Here is a 26,055-nt window from a genome sequence, read left to right as displayed (position 1 = left end):
TCTGGAGATGCGACGCGATGGAGGTCGTAGATGTAGCAGATGATTTGAGTTCACCGCCTGAGGACTTGAATGTCCTCTGTTGGTGAAGAACGTGAGGAGCCAGGTAGTGGTGGCCTTCTGGACGCTGCCGAGATGTACTTGGACAAGATGGACGTGGGAGACGACCTTCCTAGACCCTTCAGCGCCTAATTGACCGGTTGTGTGATTTGTTTCACGTGGATGGAGCCGACAGGGGTGTCTACTCTTATTTATAAATGCGCTGTGGGCCAGGGGGCCAAACCCTAGAATATCTGAGGGTTGCTGCCGATCACGGTAGATCTTATTTAGTTGGAAATAAATGATAGGTGGACAAAAAACTTAATACTTAATTAATCTCATAATTAAGTTTGGGATTAGCCGAACCCACATTCCAACACTTACTACCGTGGCTTTTCTCAAAGCTCGTCACTCCGACGCTAGAAAAACGGAGAGAGCTCAAATCAAGTGCCAATGATGGATTATGGAAGTATGTAACAGACTGAAAAAAGGCTCCTGGAGCGCTGTTGATAAAACACCCTATTGTAGTATTGTTCTTTAGCTTTCGTCGATCGAACTAAAAAGGTTTTATAAGTATCAATTATCAACGATCCAAAGAGGTACTGTAGAAAACGTGATACAACTAAAGGCCCAATTCCTTTATACTTTCGCGTAGAAATCCGCAGCTAGTTCCATCTCGCCGCTCGCCGTCAACGGTTGCGCGCGCACGGCGGGGTAGTTGAACGGCAGCGGGCGCACGCTGTCGTTGAGTGGTGCGGCGTGGTGGAAGCCGTACGCGCGGAGCACCTGGTCGTCGGCGAACCCGAGCGCGCGGCGCATACCGTCCTCACAGATCTCCCTCGTGTAGATCGCGTTCCGCTTGCTGCCGCAAGGGTTGCACCCGGTGAAGTGCGCGACGAACGGGCGGCGCCACCCGGACTGCCCGCCGCCGTCGGGGCCCGGAACAACGGCCCTGACGGCGGCGTTCCGCGCCGCCGCGTACCGCAGGTGTTCCCGCTCCGCATGCCTGCGCCGGAGGGCTGGGTCGCCTTTCCGCTCCGTGGCCTCCTACCGTGCCGCGACGGCGTCGAGCTTGCCGATGATCTCCGCGAAGTAGCCCAAGAAGTAGTAGTCGATCCCGAGGTAGGTCTTGTCGCCCCAGCGGTCCCGGGTCATGAGGAGCGAGGCACGCTAGCCAATGAGACATATCCACCATAATTAGCCTGTGTTTCCCTGTTTTCACTTTATATCTACTGCTGCGAACTACTCTTCGCAAATAACCAAAGACATAGATGGCAATACTATTCGCAAATAACCAAATACCGCTATAAAAGTTACTCGTTCTAAAAGTTGGGGAGATACCAATACTATTCGCAAATAACCAAATACCGCTATAAAAGTTACTATTGTTTAATGGCGTCTTTTCTTTATGGGTTAGCTAGAAAGTACATAGCTGAGGCCTGCATGATTGCCTATAGTAATTGGTACAGTAAAGATAGAGCAAACTAGAGGGGTATACTTGACTTGTGGTTGTATAAATCTATATACCGTGGAATTTTAACCAAACTAGTAATTTCTGCATTTTTGAGAGGTGCATTTGCAAGCTCTAAATACATCCAAACTGGACTGCTAGCTTGATTTGACCAATCTTGAGAATTTACCGTTTGGACTTTTGTGTTAAACTATGTTCGTGCCCGTACGTTGCTACGGGATAGTTAACATTTTATAATACTAAAAGCACACAAATCGCACGATAAGATAACAATACTGTAAAATTAAATACCGACGTTAAAGTGACATTTAATCAAAAAGCAAAATTTGTGAAATTAACACAATCACGTAGAGCGCGGCATCGCAGGCTCACAAACCCTATTGTATAGACCTTTCCGTGATGCGGCTAAGATAATATTTTATATCAATAGGAACAAATCTCCAATATCCATTTCTTTTATGCACCAATAAATGCACGAATAAGTTCCACCGTATCTTTATACCATCCTGTACACAGGCTAGATACATATGTAAATATTAGTGCCCACCGCATTGGTAATACTGCGTGTCTTGAAAAATATTACTCAAAACCTTTAACTCAAAGTATGTTGTACTCACCATATAAATATGTGTAGATTTATCTATTCCACGCAGACATATACTGTAGAATAAAGTATCAACTTAAGTGTTTGTGTCAAGATTTGGCATCAGCAATATATAGAAATAGTTAAATCATAGATATTATTATTACAAGCGACGATGACTCTAAGTTAGTTAAGTGCCCATGCGTTGCAACAGGACAAATAATACCACCAAGTCCATATGAAATACTACATGATCTAACTATCAAAGCATCAGAAACATCAATGTCCTGATGCCCAAGCCAACTGAGGCGCTGCGGAGAACGGCGAGGGCGGCCACGGCGTGCGATGCCAAGAACGAGGGCGAGGGCGATGGTGCGGGTGCGACAGCGACGACAGAGAACGGCGGCGCGAGAGGAGCGAGGCCGGCGGGAGAGAACATCGGAGGAAGGCAAGTCCACCGCCCTAGTCGACTGGCTCCTCTCGGCTTGGCGAGAGCGGCCGCGATGCTCGACGGCGACGGCGCGGGTGCGAGGGCAAGCGCGGAGAACGGCGGCGCGCGGGTAGCGAGGCCGGCGGGCGATGGCGGCGCGACCTCTAGCTACCGGAGGGGAGGAGATATTGCGGCACGGGAAGGAAGGTTCTGGAGTGCGCGGAATGGGATTGGGGATTGCTGTGATTGAGGGCTCTCCTTTTCCTCTTGATGACACGGGAGCGAGTGATAGGCTGAGGGGAGCGCCGAGTGGTCTCGCGTGCAAGACGGCGAGGGAGCCTGCGAAGCCGGGCGATCATTCGAGCGAGCGAGCGATCAAGGTTTTGTTTCGCTCGAAGGGAGCGGGGGCAAGCGATGATTTGTTTCGCACGCCTATCAACGATTCTCTTATGAATATTTTAGTTGTAGAGATTAGCAAGAGGCAATAAGGGAAAGTTTCATCTAATATCATGTTTCCATCTAACAGCATAGAATTCCCAGAAATGGCATGTGCCTCACCTTGGTCCTGGAGGGCGTTCCTCTGCGTGTGCTTCGATGGGGGTCGTCGTGGTGGACTGCGGCAATTGGCTGGGGCTCCAAGGGCCCTTCTGTTCTCTGGTACACCTCCTGCCAACAAATTGGAAAACCTTAATACCCTCAATAAGAACTTGAGCAACATAATGAACAGTGTCATGCTCCATGGTGCTTTCGTACAACCCTTAACTGTGTTTACTGATGGCCATGTAAAAAATATAACAAAACTTATAACAGGATGGACTGTTAAAATATAACAATTGTTGCCATCATTAAAAGGTTGATAATCAAGATTTCTAGGAAGGCAACAACAACACCAGTAGAAAACAAATTTCAGAACCGACATTTTGTTATACTTTGCAGAATCCGTCCATTGGATGCATAATTGTTCAGTTCTTCAGTCTCCTATCCTTCCTCACTGGCTTTGTGCAGCAAAATTGCTATGCAGCAGTAACACCGGCAACAATAACTGAATTCTAGCAAAAATAGCATGACTTCAGAACTACTTCAACACAGGTGGCAAAACTTCTATTAAGGACACAGGGTGTCTGGCGTCAGTGCATGGAGGTGCTCAATCGCATCGAACAAAAAAGAGAGGCACTTTACACAATTTGAGAACACTGAACAATTTCTAACAATAAGATTTATATATCTAGGATAGATAAACTGGGATATATATGATAATTCTAATTTATATTTGGTCCTACATCCTTATAGAGCAAGCCAGATCACAGAGGTTTTATATAGCATAGAATGAGCCAAATGGAGGGAAGAGGCCGACTCACCACCTCTTCAACCACAGTGCCAGACATGGAGCGGGCGGACCAAATCCGGTTGTTCCTGAACCGGACCCCTTCATGGCTCGTGCAGAAAAAAGTACTTGGCATCAGTTCCCTCTGCTTCAGCATGTAGCTGCTGGCTGCCAGCGCCAGGAACACGGCGACGCCCGTGGCCAGCGTCACTTGCTGCTACGTCTCTTGTCTGCGTGAAATTTTTGTATTTTGATCTCTTTTGAAAACAATTTCTAGAAAAATACCAACCCCAAAACAATTTCTAAAAATAGACCATTTTTAGGCGTCTTAGCACATGACGCCGAGATATGAGGCTCGGCGTCGTGTCACTCCACGCCGAGGTACTGCCACGTCACGGGAGACCGGGGTCGTCGTCGCCACGTTGGCGCGTGGGTCCGAGACGTCGGCGTCGTGTCAGCCGACGCCAAGTACCCAACATCGGCGCGGTCGGACTCAGCGCCGAGCTCTGGCCCCATCCGGAGCGCGGCCCAGGCGGCCCAACAAAGCACGGTGGCCCAGCAGCTCGACGTTGGGTCACTTAACGCCGAGCCTCCAGACCTCGGCGTGACCCGACTCAACGCCGAGGTCTGCACCCTTTAGGCCGCGCCGAGGCCCCTTCTTCTTCTTCCCTCCCCTCCTCCATTCCCCCACGGCTCCCAAATCCCCCACGGCCCCCACGAAACTCTAACCTCCAAAATCGACCCCCGGTGCCCGGATCTCGTCTCCCGAAGCTTCCTCGAGGTAATGGTCCCTCCCCTCCTCTATTCTATCCGCGTAGATGTGCTTACATTGTCCCTAATCATTTGGAATCATGGTTGTTTGGTGATTTGGTATATTTGTGTTTGCATTTGCAAAATGTATGGCTTAGGATGATTGAGTGCATTGTTGTTTAACTGTTATATGTGATGAACATGTTAGGTTAGTTTGGTTTCAAGTTATTTTGGTCATTAGGGTTATTTGTTTATTGTAGGTGTCATTAGGGTTAGTTATTTGTTGGTCATTAGGGTTACTATGTATTTTATTAATTTGTTGGTCATTACATTTCAATTTGTTATGACCAAGGCGTTTTCTTCGTAACGTTAGGATGCCAAGGCGTGGTAAAGCTCGTATTCCAAGGTAATCCCAATGTTTATTCATTATCTGTGCAACAAATAGAAAACCCTAGGTTTAGGTTTGGTTCTCCGTTAATATGACTAAATTCTTTCAATTGTAGCTATGGTCGCCAGAGGGCAAATCCCTACGACCTAAAGCCTCTCCCTGAAGGTGTTCCTCGACCAATGTGCTTTTGTGGTGATCCTTGCAAGGTAGACATCTCTGAAGATGAGGAAACATATAGGCAGAGGTACTGGATGTGTCCCAATTATGCATGGGAACCTACAAAGCAACAACGCCGTGCATCGTTTGTGAGGAATTTTTATTTTGTTAATTAATTTTCTTGTGATATTAAGTATTGCTTATTTATTTGTTTTGTAACAATTTGTTTTTCTTGTAGATCGTTCCACCACTGTGTGACTTTGAGCAGTGGATTGACACTGAGATCAAGGAGTCAGACAAGCAGCGTCTAGAAGGCCTGAAGGAGTGGGATGCGGAGGTTCAGGAGAGGTTTGAGCAGAGACGCAGACTGGAGGCTATAGAAAAGGAGCATAAGGAAGAGGAGGAAAGGAGGCGTGTTGCTGCGTACCGGGCGGAAAGGGAGAAGAAGATTGAGCGTGTGCGCCGAGCGAAGGCAGCGATGGAGGAGAATCCCGATGCCGAGAGGAAGGGAAAGTGGCCTCGTTGCACTCAGTAGGTATTTGGTTCATTCACGAGCGATGTTGTGTAGCCCTGGACTTTTTTTACTATGTTGTAATGCACTCTGCTTTTATTTCAGATGAACTTATTCCCTGGAATTTTTTTATTATGTTGTAATGCACTATGATTTTATTTCAGATGGTCTTATGCCATGTACTTCGTTAACTATCCGAAGACTGTAGTGGTACTGTTTGTATCACTGAAAAGACTACTTGTGTTGTTGCAGTCACTGAAAGAGCTACAAGTACTGTTGCAGTCACTGAAAGGGGTACTAGTCTATTTGAAAACTCACTGAAAAGCCTAGATTCGTTTACCGTTGTATCTGTAGACGCAATGAATTAATATCAGAGTGATGTACTGCATTTAGATGTAGTGACAAAATACAGGTGTAGCCTTTTCAGATGAAATGACCAGTCATGGTTGTAGGCTTTTCAGATGAAGCATCTAGCCTTTTCAGATTCAATAAATGAGTAGGCACACATGTTTTTTGTCACGTAGCATTCATGGTGAACCTGCCTTCATATCTATATATAGTGTTCCATGTCTTGCTCCACATCCACACAACTTGTTTTCTGGTTTAGTTTTAGCAAATGTCGAGCGGAGGTTCCTTGAGTGGAAAGGGTTTAGGTGGAGGGAGAGGAAAGGGGGTGAGGAAGGGACCTCCGATTGTGTGGGAGGGTTCTCTGGGTCCTGATTCTTTTGAAGAAGCAATAGAGGAATTTCCTTTGGAGAGGAAGAGTGACTTCACCCGTGAGAGACCTCTTAGATCATACGATAAGCGCATTGAAGATTGGCCAAAATGCCGCCACGGTTTGGATTGCGTTGTGCAGATGTACAACGACTGTGACGATGGAGGCCGTCATTTCTTCAGATGCCCGCGAGGATTTGTATTGCCTTTGAACTCTCTCCTTTTTTAGATTTGCATGTAGTTTCTAGTAGTACTTATTGGTAGATGGGTTTTCAGGATTCAAGCTGTCCAGATAACTGTGGCTTCACTAGATGGGTCGACCCTCCTCCTATCTATCCCCATCAACAGTACATCACATATCTACAGGGACGCATCTTTGACCTAGAGTATGGCCCTGGAAGTGGTAACAGGGACAAGTCGGACGACGACAACAGCAATGATGCAGAGGAGGCACTATGCAATAATCTGTACTGCGAGTGCACGAACCATAAGAAGGACGGACCTCCTTCTCCACCGCCACCGCCACCGCCACCGCCACCACCACCGCCTCCGTCAACTGGAGGATACTATGGGGAAGGCGCAACTCAGTTCAATATGTGGGAGCATTATTAGGACCAACATTTGTTAGTCAATCCGAATGTGGAATGCTTGTATGAGTTGTTCTTTTCAATCTCGTAAGGCATGCTAGGTTTAGTTTGCAACATGCCATTGTTAGTTTTTATTTGAGTGTGTTCCCTTTGTAATGTCTGTATCACTTGTTTCTTTCAATCCCCTAAGGCATGCTAGGTTTAGTTTGCGACATGCCATTGTTACTTTTGATGTGAGTGTAATCGTTGTGCCTCCGCTATTTCATAAATTGCAGTTTACCTACCTCTAAGTTTCATGTACTATGGTTGATTCCCAAATTGAAAAAAAGATTTGAGTCTCCCTAAAAATAGGGGATTGAAATCGAACCAACAATCGGTTTTTCCTGCAGGAACAAATATACAAACATAAATATAACTTGTCTACTCTTATTAGTATAACTCGTGTTAGTCGAAGAGGAATCGTTGAGAAAGATTTTTCATTTGAATCATGCAAATAGGATCGCAACATATACCAAATGGTTTGGGTCGGCGTTTACGTGTTGAGCTGAGGCTCCCCTAGGGTTTGGGGTGTGTGAGGTGGGCTGAGGCTCGGAGTTGAGTCAGCCCACGCCGACCCTAGGGTTTGGCGGCCGTGTGTGAGGTGGGCTGAGGCTCGGCGTTGAGTCGGCCCACGCCGACCCTAGGGCACGCTGAGGCTCGGCGTTGAGTCATCCCACGCCGACCCTAGGGTTTGGCGCGGCTTTCTGTGTGATCACCGGTGTGTGATCACGCCTTATAAGATTCTGAGCAAGGTGTCTGGTGCACCACCGGTGATGTATTTGGCCGTAACCAGGAATCTCTTGTTCTACGGCATTCAGAATGCCAGCATGCCTATCGGATATCACACAAACATCACGTCCCAGACCAATTACCACTTGTCTTACTAGCCTGAGAAACCAACACCAACTATCCGTGTCCTCCTTCCGAACAATCGCAAAGGCCAATGGCACAAGCTGGTCCTCTGCATCTGTCCCAATACAAATAAGTATTGTGCCTTCAAATTTCCCTGTAAGAAAGGTCCCGTCAATCGAGACGATGGGCCTGCAATGCTTGAATGCTTCGATGCTCTGCCCGAACGCCCAAAACGCCCTTCCAAATACCTGGCTACCATTCCTTGTTTCACCCTCCTTAGGTAAATACTCGAAGTGCATCCCAGGATTTACGGCCCTCATTGCGTTCAACATTACAGGGAGGCGCTCATAAGCTTCTTCCCAATTTCCAAATATTATTTCCAGTGCACGCTGCTTTGCCCTCCATGCTTTCCCATACTTGACATAGTAATTATACCGTTGGAAGATGATCTCAACCAATGCAGACACCGTAATGGTTGGCATATGCTTCACCACGGGGCATAATTGCCTTGCAATGAACCTAGAATTGAGCTGCAGATGGTTCTCTTCTGCCTCAGCAGTGGCACAAACATGTGGTTGCTTCACTGAGGTAATCTTCCATTTGCCTGCCTTCGTCTTCCTAGCACATACTCTCCAACCACACTGTTGTTCTTCACAAGCAACAGTGTACCTCTTCTCCTTGAATGAATTGATGACCCTAAAAGGTCGGTTGTGTACAATGGAGTACTCTTGCAACCATGATTTCAACTCATCCATGGTAGCAAACAATATGCCCTTCCGTATGATGAGGCAACCGCTAACATCAGGCACAGTTGTATCACTTTGCCCACCATCAGCTACCGCCCTATGACCATGGCTAAGGTCCTCGAAATCACCAACTAGTGGATCTCTCCAAGGCAAGACCCTAGACAATATCTCTATTTCCCTTAAATTCAGACGACCAACAGGGCGATCGTTATCAGAGTCTTCGGCTATCTCCTCTAAGAAGGACTCATCATCTCCAGCTATCTCCATGTCAAAACGGTTCGTAGCCCTAGCATCACCAAAGTCTTCTTCACTACTAAGATCATCTTCGTCGCTAAGCTCATCCTCAATAGAAAAGTCTCTGCTAGCGTCGTCCAAACCTTCTTCTGCATCAACAATTACATAATCATCATCATCTTCATCACTATCATGATTGCCCTCACCATCGGCAACCGGATTCTCTTCCTTATCTCCACCGTAGCCTAGTTGTGTGACAAGTATTTCTTCTTCAGGCAAAGGACCATAACCTATGTGAGCGGGGGAAGATGGCCATGCTTCGAAGTTATCATTTCCTAAGCCGGACTCCTTACTTACTACTAAATCCAAAGATCGCACTTCTGAGGCCAATACAACTGCCTTGTAATCATTCCATTCAGACTCGTTTGTAATTTTGAGCAACCGCTTGATCCGAGGACCCTTCGACGACCCAACATCTATGACACCTTCAAACTGAACATGCACGTCTCCTTCATTCCAGCCTAACTTAACCTTCACTCGCTCCACTAACTGGGTCAAAGATGGTGTTTCAGAAAAAATCAACAACTCCTCACACATGTCCAGAAATTCCAAACTATCATCTCTTGTCCTAACAATACGGCCTCCATGATGCAACCTCACTAATTTATCCATCTACAGCCATCACACAACAAGTAGTGTAACATATGAATATATTTCAATCCAATAAGTAGAAACTAAAATATACCATTTCATCGTTTTTCAACCCCAACAACATAATCATTTCTAGTCATAACAAATTGAAATGTAATGACCAACAAATTAATAAAATACATAGTAACCCTAATGACCAACAAATAACTAACCCTAATGACACCTATAATAAACAAATAACCCTAATGACCAAAATAACTAGAAACCAAACTAACCTAACATGTTCATCACATATAACAGTTAAACAACAATGCACTCAATCATCCTAAGCCATACATTTTGCAAATGCAAACACAAATATACCAAATCACCAAACAACCATGATTCCAAATGATTAGGGACAATGTAAGCACATCTACGCGGATAGAATGGAGGAGAGGAGGGACCATTACCTCGAGGAACCTTCGGGAGCCGAGATCGTGGCACCGGGGGTCGATTTTGGGGGTTAGGGTTTGGTGGCGGCGCGGGGGAGAAGAGAAAGAGAGGGAGGCCGGCGGTTTCAGAATGAAGGGAGGAAGAAGGGGCCTCGGCGCGGCCTAAAGGGTCCAGACCTCGGCGTTGAGTCGGGTCACGCCGAGGTCTGGAGGCTCGGCGTTAAGTGACCCAACGCCGAGCTACTGGGCCACCGTGCTTTGTTGGGCCACCTGGGCCGCGCTCCGGATGGGGCCAGAGCTCGGCGCTGAGTCCTACCGCGCCGATGTTGGGTACTTGGCGTCGGCTGACACGACGCCGACGTCTCGGACCCACGCGCCAACGTGGCGACGACGACCCCGGTCTCCCGTGACGTGGCAGTACCTCGGCGTGGAGTGACACGATGCCGAGCCTCATATCTCGGTGTCATGTGCTAAGACGCCTAAAAATGGTCTATTTTTAGAAATTGTTTTGGCGTTGGTATTTTTCTAGAAATTGTTTTCAAAAGAGATCAAAATACGAAAATTTCACCTTGTCTGCTCTCCGCAACTATCCCCCTCCCCAAATCCTCCTCTTCCATGGCTACAACCTGCGAGCTGCGTGGCGCTTCGGCGGCATGCAGGCTACGGCGACCGATGCGGCACGGGCGCGCGGCAAGGCTGGGGCTGCAGCGAGCGGCGTGCCGGCAGTAGCTGCCGCTAGGGCCTCGACCCTCGGGATGCCATGCGGTCGCGGCCATGGCTGGGAGGGGGTCGAGGGGGAGGTGACGCGGTGCCCTGCCGACCGGCGAGCCGCAAACGCCGAGTGGACTGTCCCCATCAGTAAAAGAAGTCGCGTTGGCTAGACTGTCCCCATCGCAGGCCTGTCCCCTCTGCAGCAGTTCAACAAACAAATGGAATGCCTGAATTGCAAAAATCTAGAACCGGATTTGGACCATGTATGCTTAGGAATCACGAGGGGGCGAACTAGGACTGACCTCTTCTCGGCTTCCTCCTCGGCGGGTGACTTCTTCATCGCGGGCGCCGGAAGTTCAACGCCGTTGTAGCCGGCATCATGAGCCATGGACGAAGCTAGCTTTCGAGTAGGTGCTGACCGGTCGCCGCACCACAGCAAGGAACGACACCACCACCGCCGGCCTTCTTCCCTTCCGGACCGACCTTCTCCGCCTCAGCTACGCCGTCTCCGACCAAGCGCCGACCGGATCAGGCCTGGCTGCACCGTGCCCCGGCGAGCGCCTGAGAAACCGGCGGTCCCCGGCGACCTTCTCCGCCTCAGCCACGTCGTCCGCCGCGCCTAGTCCAGGCCGCCCGCTCGCACCGATGCGGTGGCCGGCTGTCCCTCTCAGTGCGGCGCTTTGCGCAAGGGGGGCACGTGGCAGAGGAAGCCAAGGGAAGCGGTGGAGGCGTCGGGATTTGTTTCGCATGAAGGGAGCGGGGGCGAGCGATGATTTGTTTCGCACGTCTGTCAACGATTCTCTTATTAATATTTTAGTTGTAGAGATATAAAGGGTGTGCTTGCCAGTATAGATGTGCAACAGGCCGGCGGCACGGCAATGGATCGGCACGACCCGATGGGCTTCGTGCCTGGCCGACGGCCCAGGCACGGCCTGCTGGGCCATTTTTCGTGCTAGGCCGGCCCGAGAAGCACGGCTAATCCAGCGTGCTGGGCCGACCCAAGGCCCACTACACCGACAGAGAGAGAGGGGGAGGCCATGGCCCCAGGCTACCGTTGTTGCTTCGGAAGGCCATGGACGACGCGACCTCTCCATCCGCGGAGGATGAGCGATGATGAGGACAGATCCGCGGAGGATGAGCGATGAGGAGGCCGGATCCGCGCAGAGGAGGCATATGGATGAGCAGCAGCGCGTGGCGGTGAGGAGGAGGTAGCCACCGTCGGCGGAGGCGGGTTGGAGTGGAGGTGGGATTCGGCGAGCCGCGGGGAAGCAGGAGCTCGAGGCGTCAGCGGCCGGCGGGACGGAGCTCGAGCACGCCGTGCTCGCACCCAAGGCGCGGCCTCGTGGAGGAACGGGAGGAGAGGAGCCCGAGGCAGGTCGCGGATGGCCGCCGTGGCGTTCTGCAACTTGTGCGCGAGGAGGAGGCGGGTAGCTATCGGGCGAAGAAGCAGGTGAACGGCGGGGAAGGAGAAGGCCGCGTCCACGCCGCGCGTGTGCGGAGTCGCGTTGCGTCCGCGCGTGTGCGGTGCGGGGGAATGGGAGGTGGCGACGGGGCGGGGGAAGGGAAGGGAGTTAGGGTTCGGGGGTGGGAGCGTGGGGCTGCGGCTGCGCGGGGCCATATGAGGAGGGGGGCAGCGGGGACGCTGGGCCGGCCACGCTGGGCTGCGGGGAGGGGAGGAGGAGTGAGGAGGGGGAGGGGGGAGGCCGGGCCACTGCTGGGCCGACCGACGCAGGCCGGGCCGTGCCGTGCCAGCCCACGGGCCTAGCAGCGGCCTGCTTCCTCGGGCCAGGTCAGTCTGGGCCCGCACGTACCCGGCCGGGCCGTGCTCGTGCCGGGCTAAAAAAATAGGCTTCGTGCCTTGCCGTCGTGTCTCGGGCTCCATGGACATCTATACTTTCAGGCATTTTGTCGGCAGAGATGAGAGATCTCGACTCTCGAGTGCCATATATTATACACAAAAGTAAGTACTGTATGAGGCTACGAGCCTCTGAAAAAAAAAAGGCAAATAATATGACCCCAGCCTCTTTCGCGGATTCCTCCCCCCCCCCCCCCCCCCCCCCCCCCCCCCCCCCCTCTTTCTCGGCCTCACGTGATCGCTCCAACTCCCTAGCATAAGGGCCCAGCCAGGCGGGGCTACAAACACGTCCGCAGTCCCCACACCAAGCGCGGCCTGCATCCTGCAGTCCTGCACCACCGCACCACCGAAGCGAGGTAGCCGCACGCCGCGCGAACGCCGAACTGTAGGTAACACGGAATGGCCGGCGCGTCGAAGGCCGCTTCGCTCCGCGTCTCCGCTTCGGCGGGGAGCAACGCCGGCATGCACCACGGCACCGCAACGCCGCAGGGGCTGACGGCGTGCCGCGGGCGCCACGCGCGCGACGCGCTTGTGTTCGCGGCCGGCGTCGCTGCGGCACTGCTCGCGCTCGTTGGCACGGCGTCGGTCCTCGATCCCGGCGGGCGCGGTGGGCTGGTCACCCTGGCGGTCCCCGTGCCCGGCCCGGACGACGGGCCGCGCACGTTCTACGACGACCCAGAGCTGTCGTACGCCGTGGCGTCGGGCCGGCGCCTCACCGGGTGGGACGCCAAGCGCGCGGAGTGGCTGCGCTCGCGCGGGCTCGGCCGCCGGAACGCGCCGGAGCGCGTGGTGATGGTGTCGGGCTCGCAGCCGGAGCCGTGCCCCGGCGACGCGGGCGACCACCTGATGCTGCGGTTCCTCAAGAACAAGGTCGACTACTGCCGCCTCCACGGGATCGAGCTGCTCTACAACAGGGAGTTCCTGCACCCGGCCATGCGGGCCTACTGGGCCAAGATCCCCATCGTGCGCGCCGCCATGCTGGCCCACCCGGAGGCGGAGTGGGTCTGGTGGGTGGACTCCGACGCCGTCTTCACCGACATGGACTTCTCCCTCCCGCTCGCCAAGTACGCCGGCCGCAACTTCGTCGTGTACGGCTGGCCCAACAAGTTCTTCGTGAGGAAGTCGTGGCTGGGGCTCAACGCCGGCGTGTTCCTCATCCGCAACTGCCAGTGGTCGCTCGACTTCATGGACGAGTGGGCGCGCATGGGCCCCGCCTACCCGGAAGAGCACGCCCGGTGGGGGAAGACGCTCAGGGACGCGCTCAGCGACGTGGACTCCGACGTGGCGTGCGACCAGTCCGCGCTCGTCTACCTGCTCCTCAACGGCTGGGAGAGGCTGGGGAAGAAGACCTTCGTCGAGACGGACTACTTCTTCCAGGGCTACTGGAAGGAGGTCGTGGACCGCCTCGACGGAGTCGCCGCGCGGTACGAGGCCGTCGAGCGGCGCTCGCGCACGCCGGGGCTCCGGCGGCGGCACGCGGAGCGGGAGCACCTGCGGTACGCGGCGGCGCGGAACGCGGCGGTGAGCAGCGTCGTCCCGGGCCCGGCCGGTGGCGGGGTGAAGGGGTGGCGGCGGCCGCTCATCACGCATTTCGTGGGCTGCCAGCCCTGCAGCGGCGGTCGGAACCCGATGTACTCGAGGGAGAGCTGCGACGACGGGATGCGCCGCGCGCTGGCGTTCGCGGACGACCAGGTGCTCCGCGCGTACGGGTTCCGCCACGCCGCCCCGCTCAACGACAGCGTGCGTGCGCTGCCGTTCGACTACCCTGCTGCGCACGCGCGCAACGATTGATCACAATTCACAAGCGGCGAGATGAGAGGCAAAGGAACTGGGCCTATTTGGGCCTCGACTGTATCGTGTTTATAGATTTGATTAAGGGGACTGCTATTTTAGCTGGCGCCTGTTTTTTTTTTTTTTAATTTAATTCTAATAATTATCCACCAGAGCTGTTGATGCTCGTAGCCTCGTACAGTACTGTGTATCATATGGCACTCGAGAGTCGAGATCTCTCATCTCTGCCGACAAAATGCTTGGAAGTACCCTTTATATTTTTAACACAAAGTCCAAAAAAATCAAGCCAGTACTCCCTCCTTCTAGGCAGGGGCCAACGTACTTTCTATTTAGAGCTTGCAAATGCACCTCTAAGAAAATGCAGAAATTATTAGTTCTGTTAAAATTCTACTGTACAGTACATAGATTTATACGACCCTAAGGCAAGTACTCCCCTCTAGTTTGTTCTATCTTTACCTTACAAGTAACTATAGGCAATCATGTGGGCCTCAGCTATGTCCATTTATATATTTTAGTTTTGTTAAAATATACTAGATTTTGATTCTCAAAAAGTATATTTTTCATAAAAATATAAATGAAAAAATCTTGAAAATAGTTCAGAAGTTTTTATGGGCTAAGAACAACTTAAATACAACTCATTTTAACTTGTTGCACTTAAAAAGATTAATTAAAAAATATGGTTGAGGCCGGCAAGAAACAGCATGCGAAATTAGCTAGCGGTCGTTTCTCCCTGGTAGGCATAAAAACGATAAATGATTCTCAAGAGAAATATTTCTCTTCTGACCTGTTTGACAGTGATTATAGCTATTTTTGCTAGAATTAGAATCAATTCATGCTGCCAAACAAACCATATGTCTCAACAATTAAATTGTCTTGCTAAGCTCTAGCCTGTAGGTAAGCCGTAAGCCCATGTGTACATGAGTTGTTCACTCTACAAGTTCTATCAAGCTATTCCATTGTCTCCGAATAAATCAACTTATGGAGTTATCCTAGGTCAAATTTTTTAGGTTTAACTAAAGTCTATTATAAAATGATAAACATTTATGATACAAAATTAGTATAGTTAGATATAACATTAAAATATAGATGCTAGTATATTCTTTTATATAGTATCGCCTTAACAAAAAATTGATTTATGATCATGATGTGATCCAAATAGGCCCTAAGGTGTTGTTTGGTTGAGGCTTTTTGGATCTTATCAGTTAACGGTGTGATCTAATTCCACTGTTTACCGTTTGGTTAGGCCTATTTGTAATGGATCATGATGTGAAATTGTTACGAGCCTATGGAACATGCATAACGTTCCCCTCTCAACGCTATTCGATCTCGTTGGCCGTTCTCTCGCTAATTGTGAGAAAAATCAACCATCACTAGAGACACATGCCCTGCTCTCTAGTGCGCGCTGCGGACGCCTCGCGCCTCTCTCACGATGCCATAGCTCTTGAATTCATGGTTTTCGTTGAACCTCTTCCTCTTCCCCCCCCCCCCCCCCCCCCCCCCCCCCCCCCCCCTTGTCTACTTATTTTTCATCACTCCCTTCTTCCACTAGGGTTTCGAGTTCATCATTTTCTTCTCATAGGGATAGGAAGCCAAACCATTGCCACAATCAAACAAGCAACCAGCGCTTTCTGTTCCCTTAAACTATTTGTACTATGATGTGGTCTAATTTGCTTTACCAATTACTATTTATATCATTAGAACCAAATGACATCTTTAAGAGCTTGTTTAGAACTGCTTCACCAACTCCAATATGGAGTACCTCTATAAAAAAGATGGAGTTTCTACGGTACAACTTTAGATTATTCACAAAACATCTAAAGTTGGTTCTCAACTCTATCTTTTTTGGAGCAGATTTTGTAGAGTTGTCTCTATTTGACTAGCAAAGTTGAAAATACAGCTAAAAGAGCGAAGCCAAGCAGGCCTACACAAGCTCTAAAAATTAATATTTTTTCGAAGACAGAAGGGAGTAATCTATACTAGCTAGTAGCTCGAAGATCCACGCCCGCCGAGGCCAGCGTACTGTTTACTCTATGTTTGCCTGCACACGTCGGGTGCACGCAAAATGCTCAAGGGCACCACACGTTTCGATTTTGTTGCAGACTTGCAGGGTGTAGCTAGGTTAATTATTACCAAGAGCACCTCCTTTGTCCCCTTGACTCCGAAGTCCGAAATGTTTTTTTTCCTGACTTGGCCATAGATATAAACAAGTACGTATTGCAGGTTTTGCGCCTGTAAGTAATAATTGCTTTTTATTATTCTTTGATTGCAGTGATAACTTGATTAATACCCTGAGATTGCACTAGCCGGTGGATTAGACAAGACGCGAGACTGAGCACGAAGGTTTCAGAAGGGTTTCGTGGCATCTCATGGGAGAAGCGTGGCTGGTTATCGATGGTCTCGGAAGAGCTGAAGAGGAAGACTCGCTCTCGGACGTCGAATAGGGAGCACGTGTCGCCGACGGCCAATCCGAGGTGGGCGGCTGCACAGGAAATGGTTGGGTCTTCTTCGGCTATTTGCACTCTTATTAGGCTGTCCACGGCATGAGTGATGTCATACTATTTGTGTTCGCCACAGTACTGTGGTGTTTTGTTTCATTCTTACCTACAGCTAGCTTGTAGTTTTACTCATTTTAATTTCAGTGAACCCATGAACAGTAGAAAGTAATAAGCTTGAATCTTAATTTTTTTTTACAATGTAATCTATAGATGTACTATATAGATGTGCATTGTTTTTTTTAAAAAAAAACTACTATGTATGTTTTTCTGAGAATTTTTTTATGATACTATCGAAGAGATAATTTACATTGCACATTTTTCTAGAAAAAAATATCCCACGTCCTAAAGGGGAGGTGTATAGGAGTGAGTCCTAAATTAGAGTGGGCATTACGTATTTGTTTGTGCTCGCTGCTCCCAAATTTCCTAGCACAGGCCGGCACCATTAGCTTCGCTGCAGTACGTGTGGAAAGAGAAGAGCGACAAAACTTCTGTCCAGTTGAAGCACCGCTGCATGCGTGCGCTGTGGAAGGTCTTACTACCGTGGCTTTTCTCTAGGGTAACTAACTTGCATAACTGAATGGAGTTTGGGAGGGAAACGTAGCAAGAATCTGGGAAGAACAGAGAAGGAACTCGGCTGAATCCTGAGGGGAAGAGTTCATTAGACGGGGAAATCAGAGTTTTGTTCTTCGTTGCCGTTTAGAGAGGAGCGTCCTGGCTTATAACTGCCGCCAGGCGCCGACACACTCACGCACGGGGACCGACCACGGCCCAATAGAAGTACACGGCCCACGGCCAACTATTGCTACACCTGCCTAGGTCCACTGCCATAACATCTCCCCCTGCTCGAGCAACAGCTTGTCCTCAAACTGTATCAACTGATAGATGCTTCGATATACAATCAGCATCCTCCCATGTCGCCATATCTGCTGGCAGTCCATGCCACTGAACGAGCAACTGAGTACTGTCCTTAGCACCTCGAAGAATCGAGCGCTGCTCCAGAATCTTCTGAGGCCACAAAACCCGATCAGGATCTGAACTGACAGTATCAAGATCAGTACTTACTGGAGTTGAAGGGGGCACATGGCCTTTGAGCTGCGACACATGTACCACCAGATGAATCTTGGCATCCACTGGAAGATCCAGTTTGTATGCTACCTTCCCTATCCTCTGCAAGATCTTGTAAGGGCCATAAAATCTGAAAGACAGTTTCTGATTTGATTGATTGGCAATAGTTGACTGAACATAAGGCTATAACTTCAGGAATACTAGATCACCTTCAGCAAATTCACGTTCTGATCGTTTCTTGTCAGCCTGAGATTTCATCCGTTGCTGTGCTCTGAGCAGCTGTTGTTTGAGCAATTGAGAAAGCAGTTCACGGTCAGTCAACCACTGTTCCAAATCCGGCACAACACTTAACTGCTCATTTGCAATACCGAGTTGGCGAGGTGTATATCCATACAGGACCTCGAATGGTGATTTGCCCAAAGCTAATGTACCCAAGTGTTATACCAGAATTCTGCCACCGATATCCATTTGCTCCATTGCCGCCCTCAACACATTGGTTCAACCGCTCTGTCTGTCCATTTGTCTGTGGATGATATGATGAACTTATCATAAGCTTTGTGTCTGACAGTCGAAACAACTGTTGCCATACAGAGCTTGTAAATACCCTATCTCTGTATGAGATAATTGTCTTTGGCAATCCATGCAGCTTATAGACATGATTCATGAACAGCTGAGCAACTTGTAATGCCGTGAATGGATGTTTGAGAGGAATGAAATGACCATACTTGCTGAGCTTATCAATCACCACCAGCAATCCATTGTAGTGGTCAGAAGTTGGTAGGCCTTCTATGAAATCCATGCTAATTATTTCCCAGGCTTGATCAGGAATGGGCAAAGGTTGTAGGAGGCCAGGAGATTTAATCCTCTTAGTTTTTGCTTGTTGACAAATCGGACACCGCTTAACAAATTCCTGAACAAATTGTTTCATGCTAATCCAAGCAAACAGCTGCTTAATTCTTGCATAAGTACCACTGACACCTGAATGACCTCCTATACCACTATCATGGATGGCAATCAAAATGTGTTGTTGAGCAGTGGTGTTACTGCCTACCCATACCCTGCCCTTGTATCTGAGTACTCCCTCCTTCAGAGTTTAGTCCTGATGAGCCTCAGGAGATATAGCTAATTCCATCAACAGCTACTTAGCTTGATCGTCTTCTTCATACCCTTCTTTTAGCTTCTATATCCAGGTAGGAATGCACTCTGAAATGGCCTGAACTTTGCTGATGGTTCACATCTGGATAAGGCATCAGTAGCTTTATTTGTGGCCCCATTTTTATACTGAATGGTATATTGAAGGTCCATCAACTTGATCAGAGCTTTATGTTGCAATTTGGTAGCAACCCTCTGTTCAATAAGGTGCTGCAAGCTTTTATGATCAGTCCTAATGATAAAGGGCTGATGCTGAAGGTATGATCTCCATTTCTCAAGTGCTAATAGAATAGCCATGCACTCCTTTTCATAATCTGACAGAGCCTGATTTCTTGCACTACTACAGAAAATCAATTCATCGCCAGGACCTTCACCAACGGTTTTAAGATAACCGACGGTGATACATATCACCGCCGGCTTATGACCTATGGGCCCCCTCCTGGGCGAATAACCGGTGGTGATGAACGCTTTCGCCGCCGGCTCGGCGTATGATCCAGCGGGGAGTAGAATCTCGCCGTTCATCGCCGTGTCGTCCGCCGAACCAGCGGTAGAAGGGTTTTCACCGTCGGCTGCTCATCCTATGTCTGACGCTCGGACAAACCGGCAGAGATAATAGTTTTTTTATCGCCGGTGCCAAGATGGAAGTGTGTGCTACAGTAAGAACCGGCGGTGATTAAGTTATCACCGTCGGATTACCATATGAACCAGTGGTGAAGCAACCAATGTTTGAATGAATGCGTTGGGTGCGCTGCCAGGCAAGGCGAGAATTGATGTCTAATTCCATATTCATCGCATAACAGAGTTCATCCGATCAATTGTCGCGTTACATTTTTTGTGAGAAATTAAATTAAAAGCCAAGGAAAAGACAGTACACGTGACCACGTCCCTCTATTAAAAGCCAAGCAGAGAAGCCGTTGGTGTTGAAATGTTATTGTAACACCACCGTAACGCATGTGTGCACCAAACAAATAATTCAATTTGCAAACAAAACAAAGATGGCACACTAGTTTGGCTAAAATAATGACAACATCCATCATTGAAGAAATTAACATGTCCATAGATAAGCAAACAACATTGGTCCATTTAAAATGCATGACAGAGAGATACATCAAATGCAGCTTCATTTACTGCTCCATCCAATTTCCAATATCGTTGATGCGTTTCTCCATTTGGTAGTCGTACTTCGCATTTATATAGAAAGGAGGTAGTCTTGGCCATTGGGCCATATTCGTTGGCGAGGGACGTTGCAAACTCGGAAGATGGGCAAGCGGTCGGTGATGTGCCAACGAGAAGATGGACCTGCGAGCCCAATAGGCCTTGTTGAACACAAATTGTTTTTTCTTTTCTTTTTCTGTTGCAATTTCTTGCCTATTTCTTTTCTCCGTCATGTTTATTTTTCTCAGATGGATTTGCAAGCCCAATAGGCCTTGCTGAACACAAATTGTGTTTTTCTTTTATTTTTCTCAGGCGATCCTAGTCCGCCATGCAGGTCGTTGTTGCTTTCATGGCTACGATTCAATTTCTCGAGACACGTTTACACGGACGCTTGGAACTCGAGCGAGGCGGCGTCTGGTTCCTCGAGAAAGAACCATCGCATTGGTCGGTTCACTTCCTCGAGACACGTTTACACGGTACGTGATCCTTTAAAAACACGGAGTTCCCGCCTACATAAACCGCCGACCCCAGTTCCCCAGCACTCTCCGCCTCGTCGTCGTCGCATCTTCGTACTCTGCTCTAACGCCGCATCTGTCGTCGTTCGTCACGCGCACGCTCTGACTCTGCTTCGTCCTCGGCTATGTCGTGATGGATCGGCTCCCGACGGAGGTGGCCGGGGACATCATTGGCCGCGTCGCTGAGCAGTCATATGCCCCCATGGATGACCTTGCCATCCTATGGGCAACCTGCTCAGACATGCGCATAGTGTGCGGCACCGCCGAAGTCGGCTAGCGCATACCACTGCGTCGGGTGCTATAGCGTCAAGGTTTCTGGGAGCCCTACTAATACGACGCTGGTTATCGCGCCCTGCTCACCACCAGGCTGCCTAGGGTGGGCAACCTAGAGGCCTGCTTCCTGGTTGGCTTGTGTCTCATATTCATTGAAGCCCGCATGTCATTGACGTTGCCGATGGAATGGCTTCAACACTCCGCCGAGGCAGGCTATAACGTTCTGCAGCGAGGAGTGTAGGATCTCACGAGAGTGCTATAAGTTATTCACATCAGTGTGGTAGATTAATTCTGAATTAGTGCATGTTAACTTGTGTTAAACATCTATGTATGTATATCTGTGGTTTGTGACTTTATTTTAATTTGGCAACAACGTCAACATATCTCTCTTATCAAGTGTGCAGCCATGTAGATGATGCCGTACTGTGCCAGTTGCCAGTAACTCATCCATTTTTCAATAAAGAAGGCTAGCAATCGATGGCTGCATAAGATCATATGGCAATGGTTTCCATAGTAACTAATTGTCATTGATTTAGGTAAGTAGGCGTCTCAAACCGATGCACATGTGTGGTATTGGATCAAATGTCACTAGTTCTCCTAATATCTAACGGTGACTTGTTTCGAGCATTCGGCGTATCATACGTTTACATGTGCGAGGGTATTCAGGTAACGGAATCTTCACCAAGCACTCTGAATTCCATGTACTCATGCGCGCCTCCTAGTAACTAACGGTGATCCGAAGTCAACGTCAGTGCATTACGGTGGTGTTATAACCGCTGGGATGTTCATACGGTGATGGTTGATGCTCGAAATATGTGCCATCCATTAGTGCGTACTGAATCCAGACTCTTTGTCTGGACTGAAGCCCTAAAAAGGCTGGCCAGCTACCGCCACCTCCTACATGGTCGGCCCATTGTTCCTGCCTCGCTATTTGTGTGCACGCCTCAAGTCGCACTGCCGCCAGATCTAAAGGCAAGGTATGCTTTAGCACTTCAATGATGAATCTTTATCAGATTACTTTCCTCTTTAAGCCTTATTTGGATGCTATCAGATTCATCTCAATCCACATATGTTGAGGTGGATTGTTGTAAAATTTAGCTCAAGATCCATTTCAATCCACCCCAACACATGTGGATTGATGCAAATCTGACTACATCTGAACAATATCTTGATCTCATTAGTAAGGAAGCTCTCATCCTACTGCACACTAACGATCATAGGCTCTTCAAAATGGAGGAGGCCACAGGCAACAGGAATGCACTGGCCAGCCTCACAGAGGATGTTGTTCTCGAGATCCTCCGCTGCCTCCCTGCCTGCTCCTTGCTATGCTGTAAATGTGTCTGTCACTCCTGGACATGCCTCATCTCTAACAACCATGAGGTGCTGCCCCAGACTATGGCTGGCTTCTTCTACGACACCGAGAACGGCAATCAAAACTTTACCAGCGTCACCGATGAATGCCCTGACTTTGCTTCTTGCCCTTCCTCATTGACAATATAGCCTTCTTAGATTGTTGTAACGGCCTCATCCTATGCGTCTGCCTTGGGGCTACTGTCAGATACCGCTATGTCATCTGCAATCCGGTAACCCAGAACTTGAAGATACTATCGCCTAGCATCCATTATGATGGTGAGGCTCACTTGGGGTTCGATTCGACAACCTCCTCACACTTCCATGTGATTCAATATGTGGAGGAGGAGGGTGAGTGCGTAGGTGTGGAGATATACTCATCTCAAACTACAGCGTGGATCTATAAGCAATCTCAATGGGGCCAGGGTACTGATGTGACTTGTTTTAGATCAGCAAGTGTGTTTCTTAATAGTTTTCTACACATTTTGGGGTACCCAGATGGGTACTCTCAGATACTTGCTGTGGATATGAAGGAAAACACATGGAGGAGAATTTGTAGGCCTAGTGGTGCTCCACCCTCCATCTATCAGGCTCAGGGTCACTATTGATGGTAGTTAACAACCATTATAAACCATCAATATAACATGCATAAGGGCATAAATATAATCACCAACAAAGGTTTAGGGGTTTAAACTAAGAAATTCCATGAAAACCATCAAGGTGGACATACGTGTAAGATTTAATTGTGCTTATTCGCAGCGAAATGGATACCAGAAGGTTCCAGAAGACTCAAGAGGACTCCACATCGAAGCGGAGGGCGAGAGGCTGCCAAGTGGGGCCACCCGGCCCCACCTACAGGTTACCCGGCCCCTAGGGCCCACTATCAGCCTCTGCATCGTAATGTCGGTTCTCCACCACCTCCTAGGTTGCATCTACGCCGTCCTTTAAGTCAGTATGATCCAAGGGCACATGTTGGACACTCCAGACTATATATATCAGCCCCTACCCCCCTGAAGGCATAAGTCATTTGAGAAGATAGAAACCCTAATCATCCTAAGAGCTCCACCATATTCTAGGGCATAACTAGTTAGGCTTGGTCTAGAGGGAGGCAAGCAGGCTTCACTTGGATTCCCGATCGTGTCAAGAGCGTGGTTTGGTATAATCTTTGTACCCGTCTCTCTTTTATACCCCCATTACTTTTATATGCAAGTTACAATTGTTATGACAATATTAGTATTTATCTTATTCATGTTCTTCGTTACAATGTTCATCGTCTACTTTGATTATATGCTTAGTATAGTTAGATTATCGTCATGTTCATGCATAAGTTCATATACCGCTCACTCTAAGGTACCATGGGTGAGTGGTCGACATTGTGTAAGTGTGGTGCTTATACATTGTTTACCTGTGGATACACCATATATTCTTGGTCATGTGGTAGATCGCGGATGTGACACTCCCGTTGAGTCCTTTGTAGTCCACTCCCCGAATATAGGTGCACGAAGGGTTTGGTTATGAAGGAAGGGCAAGCTATGTTCTTAATCTTTCTTAGTAATATCCCTTATGTGTAGATATGATGATGATCTTAGCAATGATTACTAGGTATAATTGCACTAATCAATGTATGCTTTGACTTATAATTAAGAATAACTTAGGAATTATTCCTCTAATATTCTACCTGACCATGCTAATGCCATAGAAAGGAGTACTTTGTGTGATTTGTCATTATCATTGATCAATACTTATTGTATATATCTATATCTTATCCTATGACTTACCCCTGTTATGAGTAGAATATTGGTTATGGTTTACTTCTCCTTCAATAGTATAAGTTATCAATACATGTCCATGCTAGACCTTCCCTGTGCTAAAAATATAAATAACGATACCTAGACTACTCTCGGATAAAATTCTACAATGGTATATTATCTGTGCGCTTGTAGATCCTTTTCATTCATATATTTATTCTTCCTAGTCACATAATTGATAAAGAACTGCTTAGTATTATTCTAGTAGTAATGCTATGTAGTACCAAAAAGCATTCCTAGTGATGTTACTAGGGGCTAGATTTAAAACTCTGTTCGTAGTAGCGACACTAAGAAATGTCAACAAGCATGTCTGGCATCATCACTAGGGATGACAACCTAGTAAAGTAATGTTAGGAGATATAGGTTTATAATAGGTGACTACTAAACAAGTGATAAGTTAATAAATACCAACAAGCATTTTTTGTACATAGGATAACTGCTCTACTACCTTTCTAGCAAAGTTCTTTCCCACAGACAAGACCAATGCTCTGCGTGGGAGAATCTCAACCTTTCAACAACAACATGATGAATCTATCCCTAAGGCATGGGAACTCCTTCAAGATTACATTGCGGAATGTCCTCATCATGGGATGGAGAATTGGCTACTCATGCTGACTTTCTACCATGCGTTGACCAATAGTATCCGTGAGACTATGGATGTTGCCGCTAGAGGTGCATTCCTGTCACTCACCATACTAGCTGCAACAGCTCTTGTGGAGAAAATGGCCTCCAATCAAGGTTGAAATAAAGAATGTGTTCAAACCCGTAAGAGGGGTGGAGGTATGCATCAACTCAAGGAGGTAGACATGCTATCTGCCAAGATGGACCTACTGATGAAGAAGCTTGAAGATCGAGCCAATAAGAAGCAAGAAGTCATGTACATTCATGATTCTTGCATGACATGTGAAGTGTGTGGAAACACTAGCATTCAGGGAGCAACTGTCCTGAAACCCATGCGGATGTGAACTTTGTCAACAACAACAACTACTTTCATCCTCAGCAGAATCAAGGATGGAATTAGCAACAAAGGCCAAACTACCAAGGTAATTACCAAGGTTACTATCGAGGTAATAATTTTAATAATTTCAATCAACCACCCTTGAGAGAATTAATTGTTGGCCAATCCAAACTTATAGAGGGATTATCTAGAAAGGTAGCTACCAATGATAAAATTCTAGAGAACAGAAATAATAGAATGGATAGCTTTGCTTCTGCCATTAAGAACCAGCATATCTTTAATAAAATGATTGAATCACAAATAGCTCAACTGGTTGTCATTGTTCCTCCATCCGACAAAGGTAAGATTCTAGGGCAACTAAAAGATCTAGAAACTGTAAATCTTGTCATTATTCACAATGCAGCATATTACTATATACAACCATCGATGGGAAGATGGATAGACTATACCTTGCCAGAGAAGAAGAGTGATCCAGGGAGATCTATCATCCCCATTGCCATTGAACCTCACATTTTTCAAGAAGTTGTTTGTGAATTTGGAGCAAGTGTCAACATCATGCCTAAGGTATTTTATAATCAAATTAATGGAGATACTTTGTTGTACACAAATATGTGTTTGCAGCTTGCAGACCAGTCACTCTGTTACCCCAAGGGAGTTTTTGAAGACACTATTATTCGAGTGGGACAATCATATGTTCCCGTAGACTTTGTGGCTTTCAAAACAGGTGGAGATATAAGGGCACCCATTATTTTAGGCCGACCTTTCCTAAGCACCGCTAAAGCCATCATCTATGTGGATAGTGCCAAGATCTGCTTCACAATCAAGGATAGAAAGGAGAAGTTTTGTTTTAAGAACCGCATCTTGTAATCTCCTGGACATCCACAAATGTTGTACCTACCCAAAGAGATAACAGTGACCAAGAAGAAGAATAACAAGAGAAGGAGGAAGAACAAGGCTATCCAGCTGCAAGAAGAATCGGTCAACATGATTAACACACTCCGATCAGAGTACGACCACCTCC

General features: G+C 48.1%; 2 protein-coding genes, 1 non-coding gene and 1 pseudogene across 3 annotated transcripts; 1 reads left to right on the top strand and 3 right to left on the bottom strand.

Annotated features, from left to right (window-relative positions):
* Positions 1 to 675: 675 nt before the first annotated feature.
* On the bottom strand, positions 676 to 1,191 carry LOC136480188 (probable glycosyltransferase 6; annotated as a pseudogene).
* Positions 1,192 to 12,871: 11,680 nt separating this feature from the next.
* LOC136480187 (probable glycosyltransferase 6) lies at positions 12,872 to 14,263 on the top strand. Its single transcript, XM_066477813.1, has one exon. It carries the CDS (start codon positions 12,872 to 12,874, stop codon positions 14,261 to 14,263), a length of 1,392 nt encoding a protein of 463 aa, XP_066333910.1.
* A 3,356-nt stretch (positions 14,264 to 17,619) lies between these two features.
* On the bottom strand, positions 17,620 to 18,622 carry LOC136480186 (uncharacterized). The gene is made up of 4 exons (XM_066477811.1): positions 18,428 to 18,622; positions 18,218 to 18,346; positions 18,025 to 18,102; positions 17,620 to 17,925 (listed from the first exon to the last, which is right to left on the bottom strand). Exons 1-4 carry the CDS (start codon positions 18,620 to 18,622, stop codon positions 17,620 to 17,622), a joined length of 708 nt encoding a protein of 235 aa, XP_066333908.1.
* Positions 18,623 to 24,559: 5,937 nt separating this feature from the next.
* On the bottom strand, positions 24,560 to 24,668 carry LOC136484509 (small nucleolar RNA R71). The gene has a single exon (XR_010766032.1). It is a non-coding gene; the product is annotated as a small nucleolar RNA R71 (small nucleolar RNA).
* Between the last annotated feature and the right edge of the window lie 1,387 nt (positions 24,669 to 26,055).

Source organism: Miscanthus floridulus, chromosome 9 (genome assembly GCF_019320115.1).
Source record: "Miscanthus floridulus cultivar M001 chromosome 9, ASM1932011v1, whole genome shotgun sequence".
In the NCBI taxonomy this organism is placed as follows: Eukaryota; Viridiplantae; Streptophyta; class Magnoliopsida; order Poales; family Poaceae; genus Miscanthus; species Miscanthus floridulus.
Note: the sequence above shows the minus strand (reverse complement) of the source record. Positions and strands in the feature narration are given on the sequence as shown.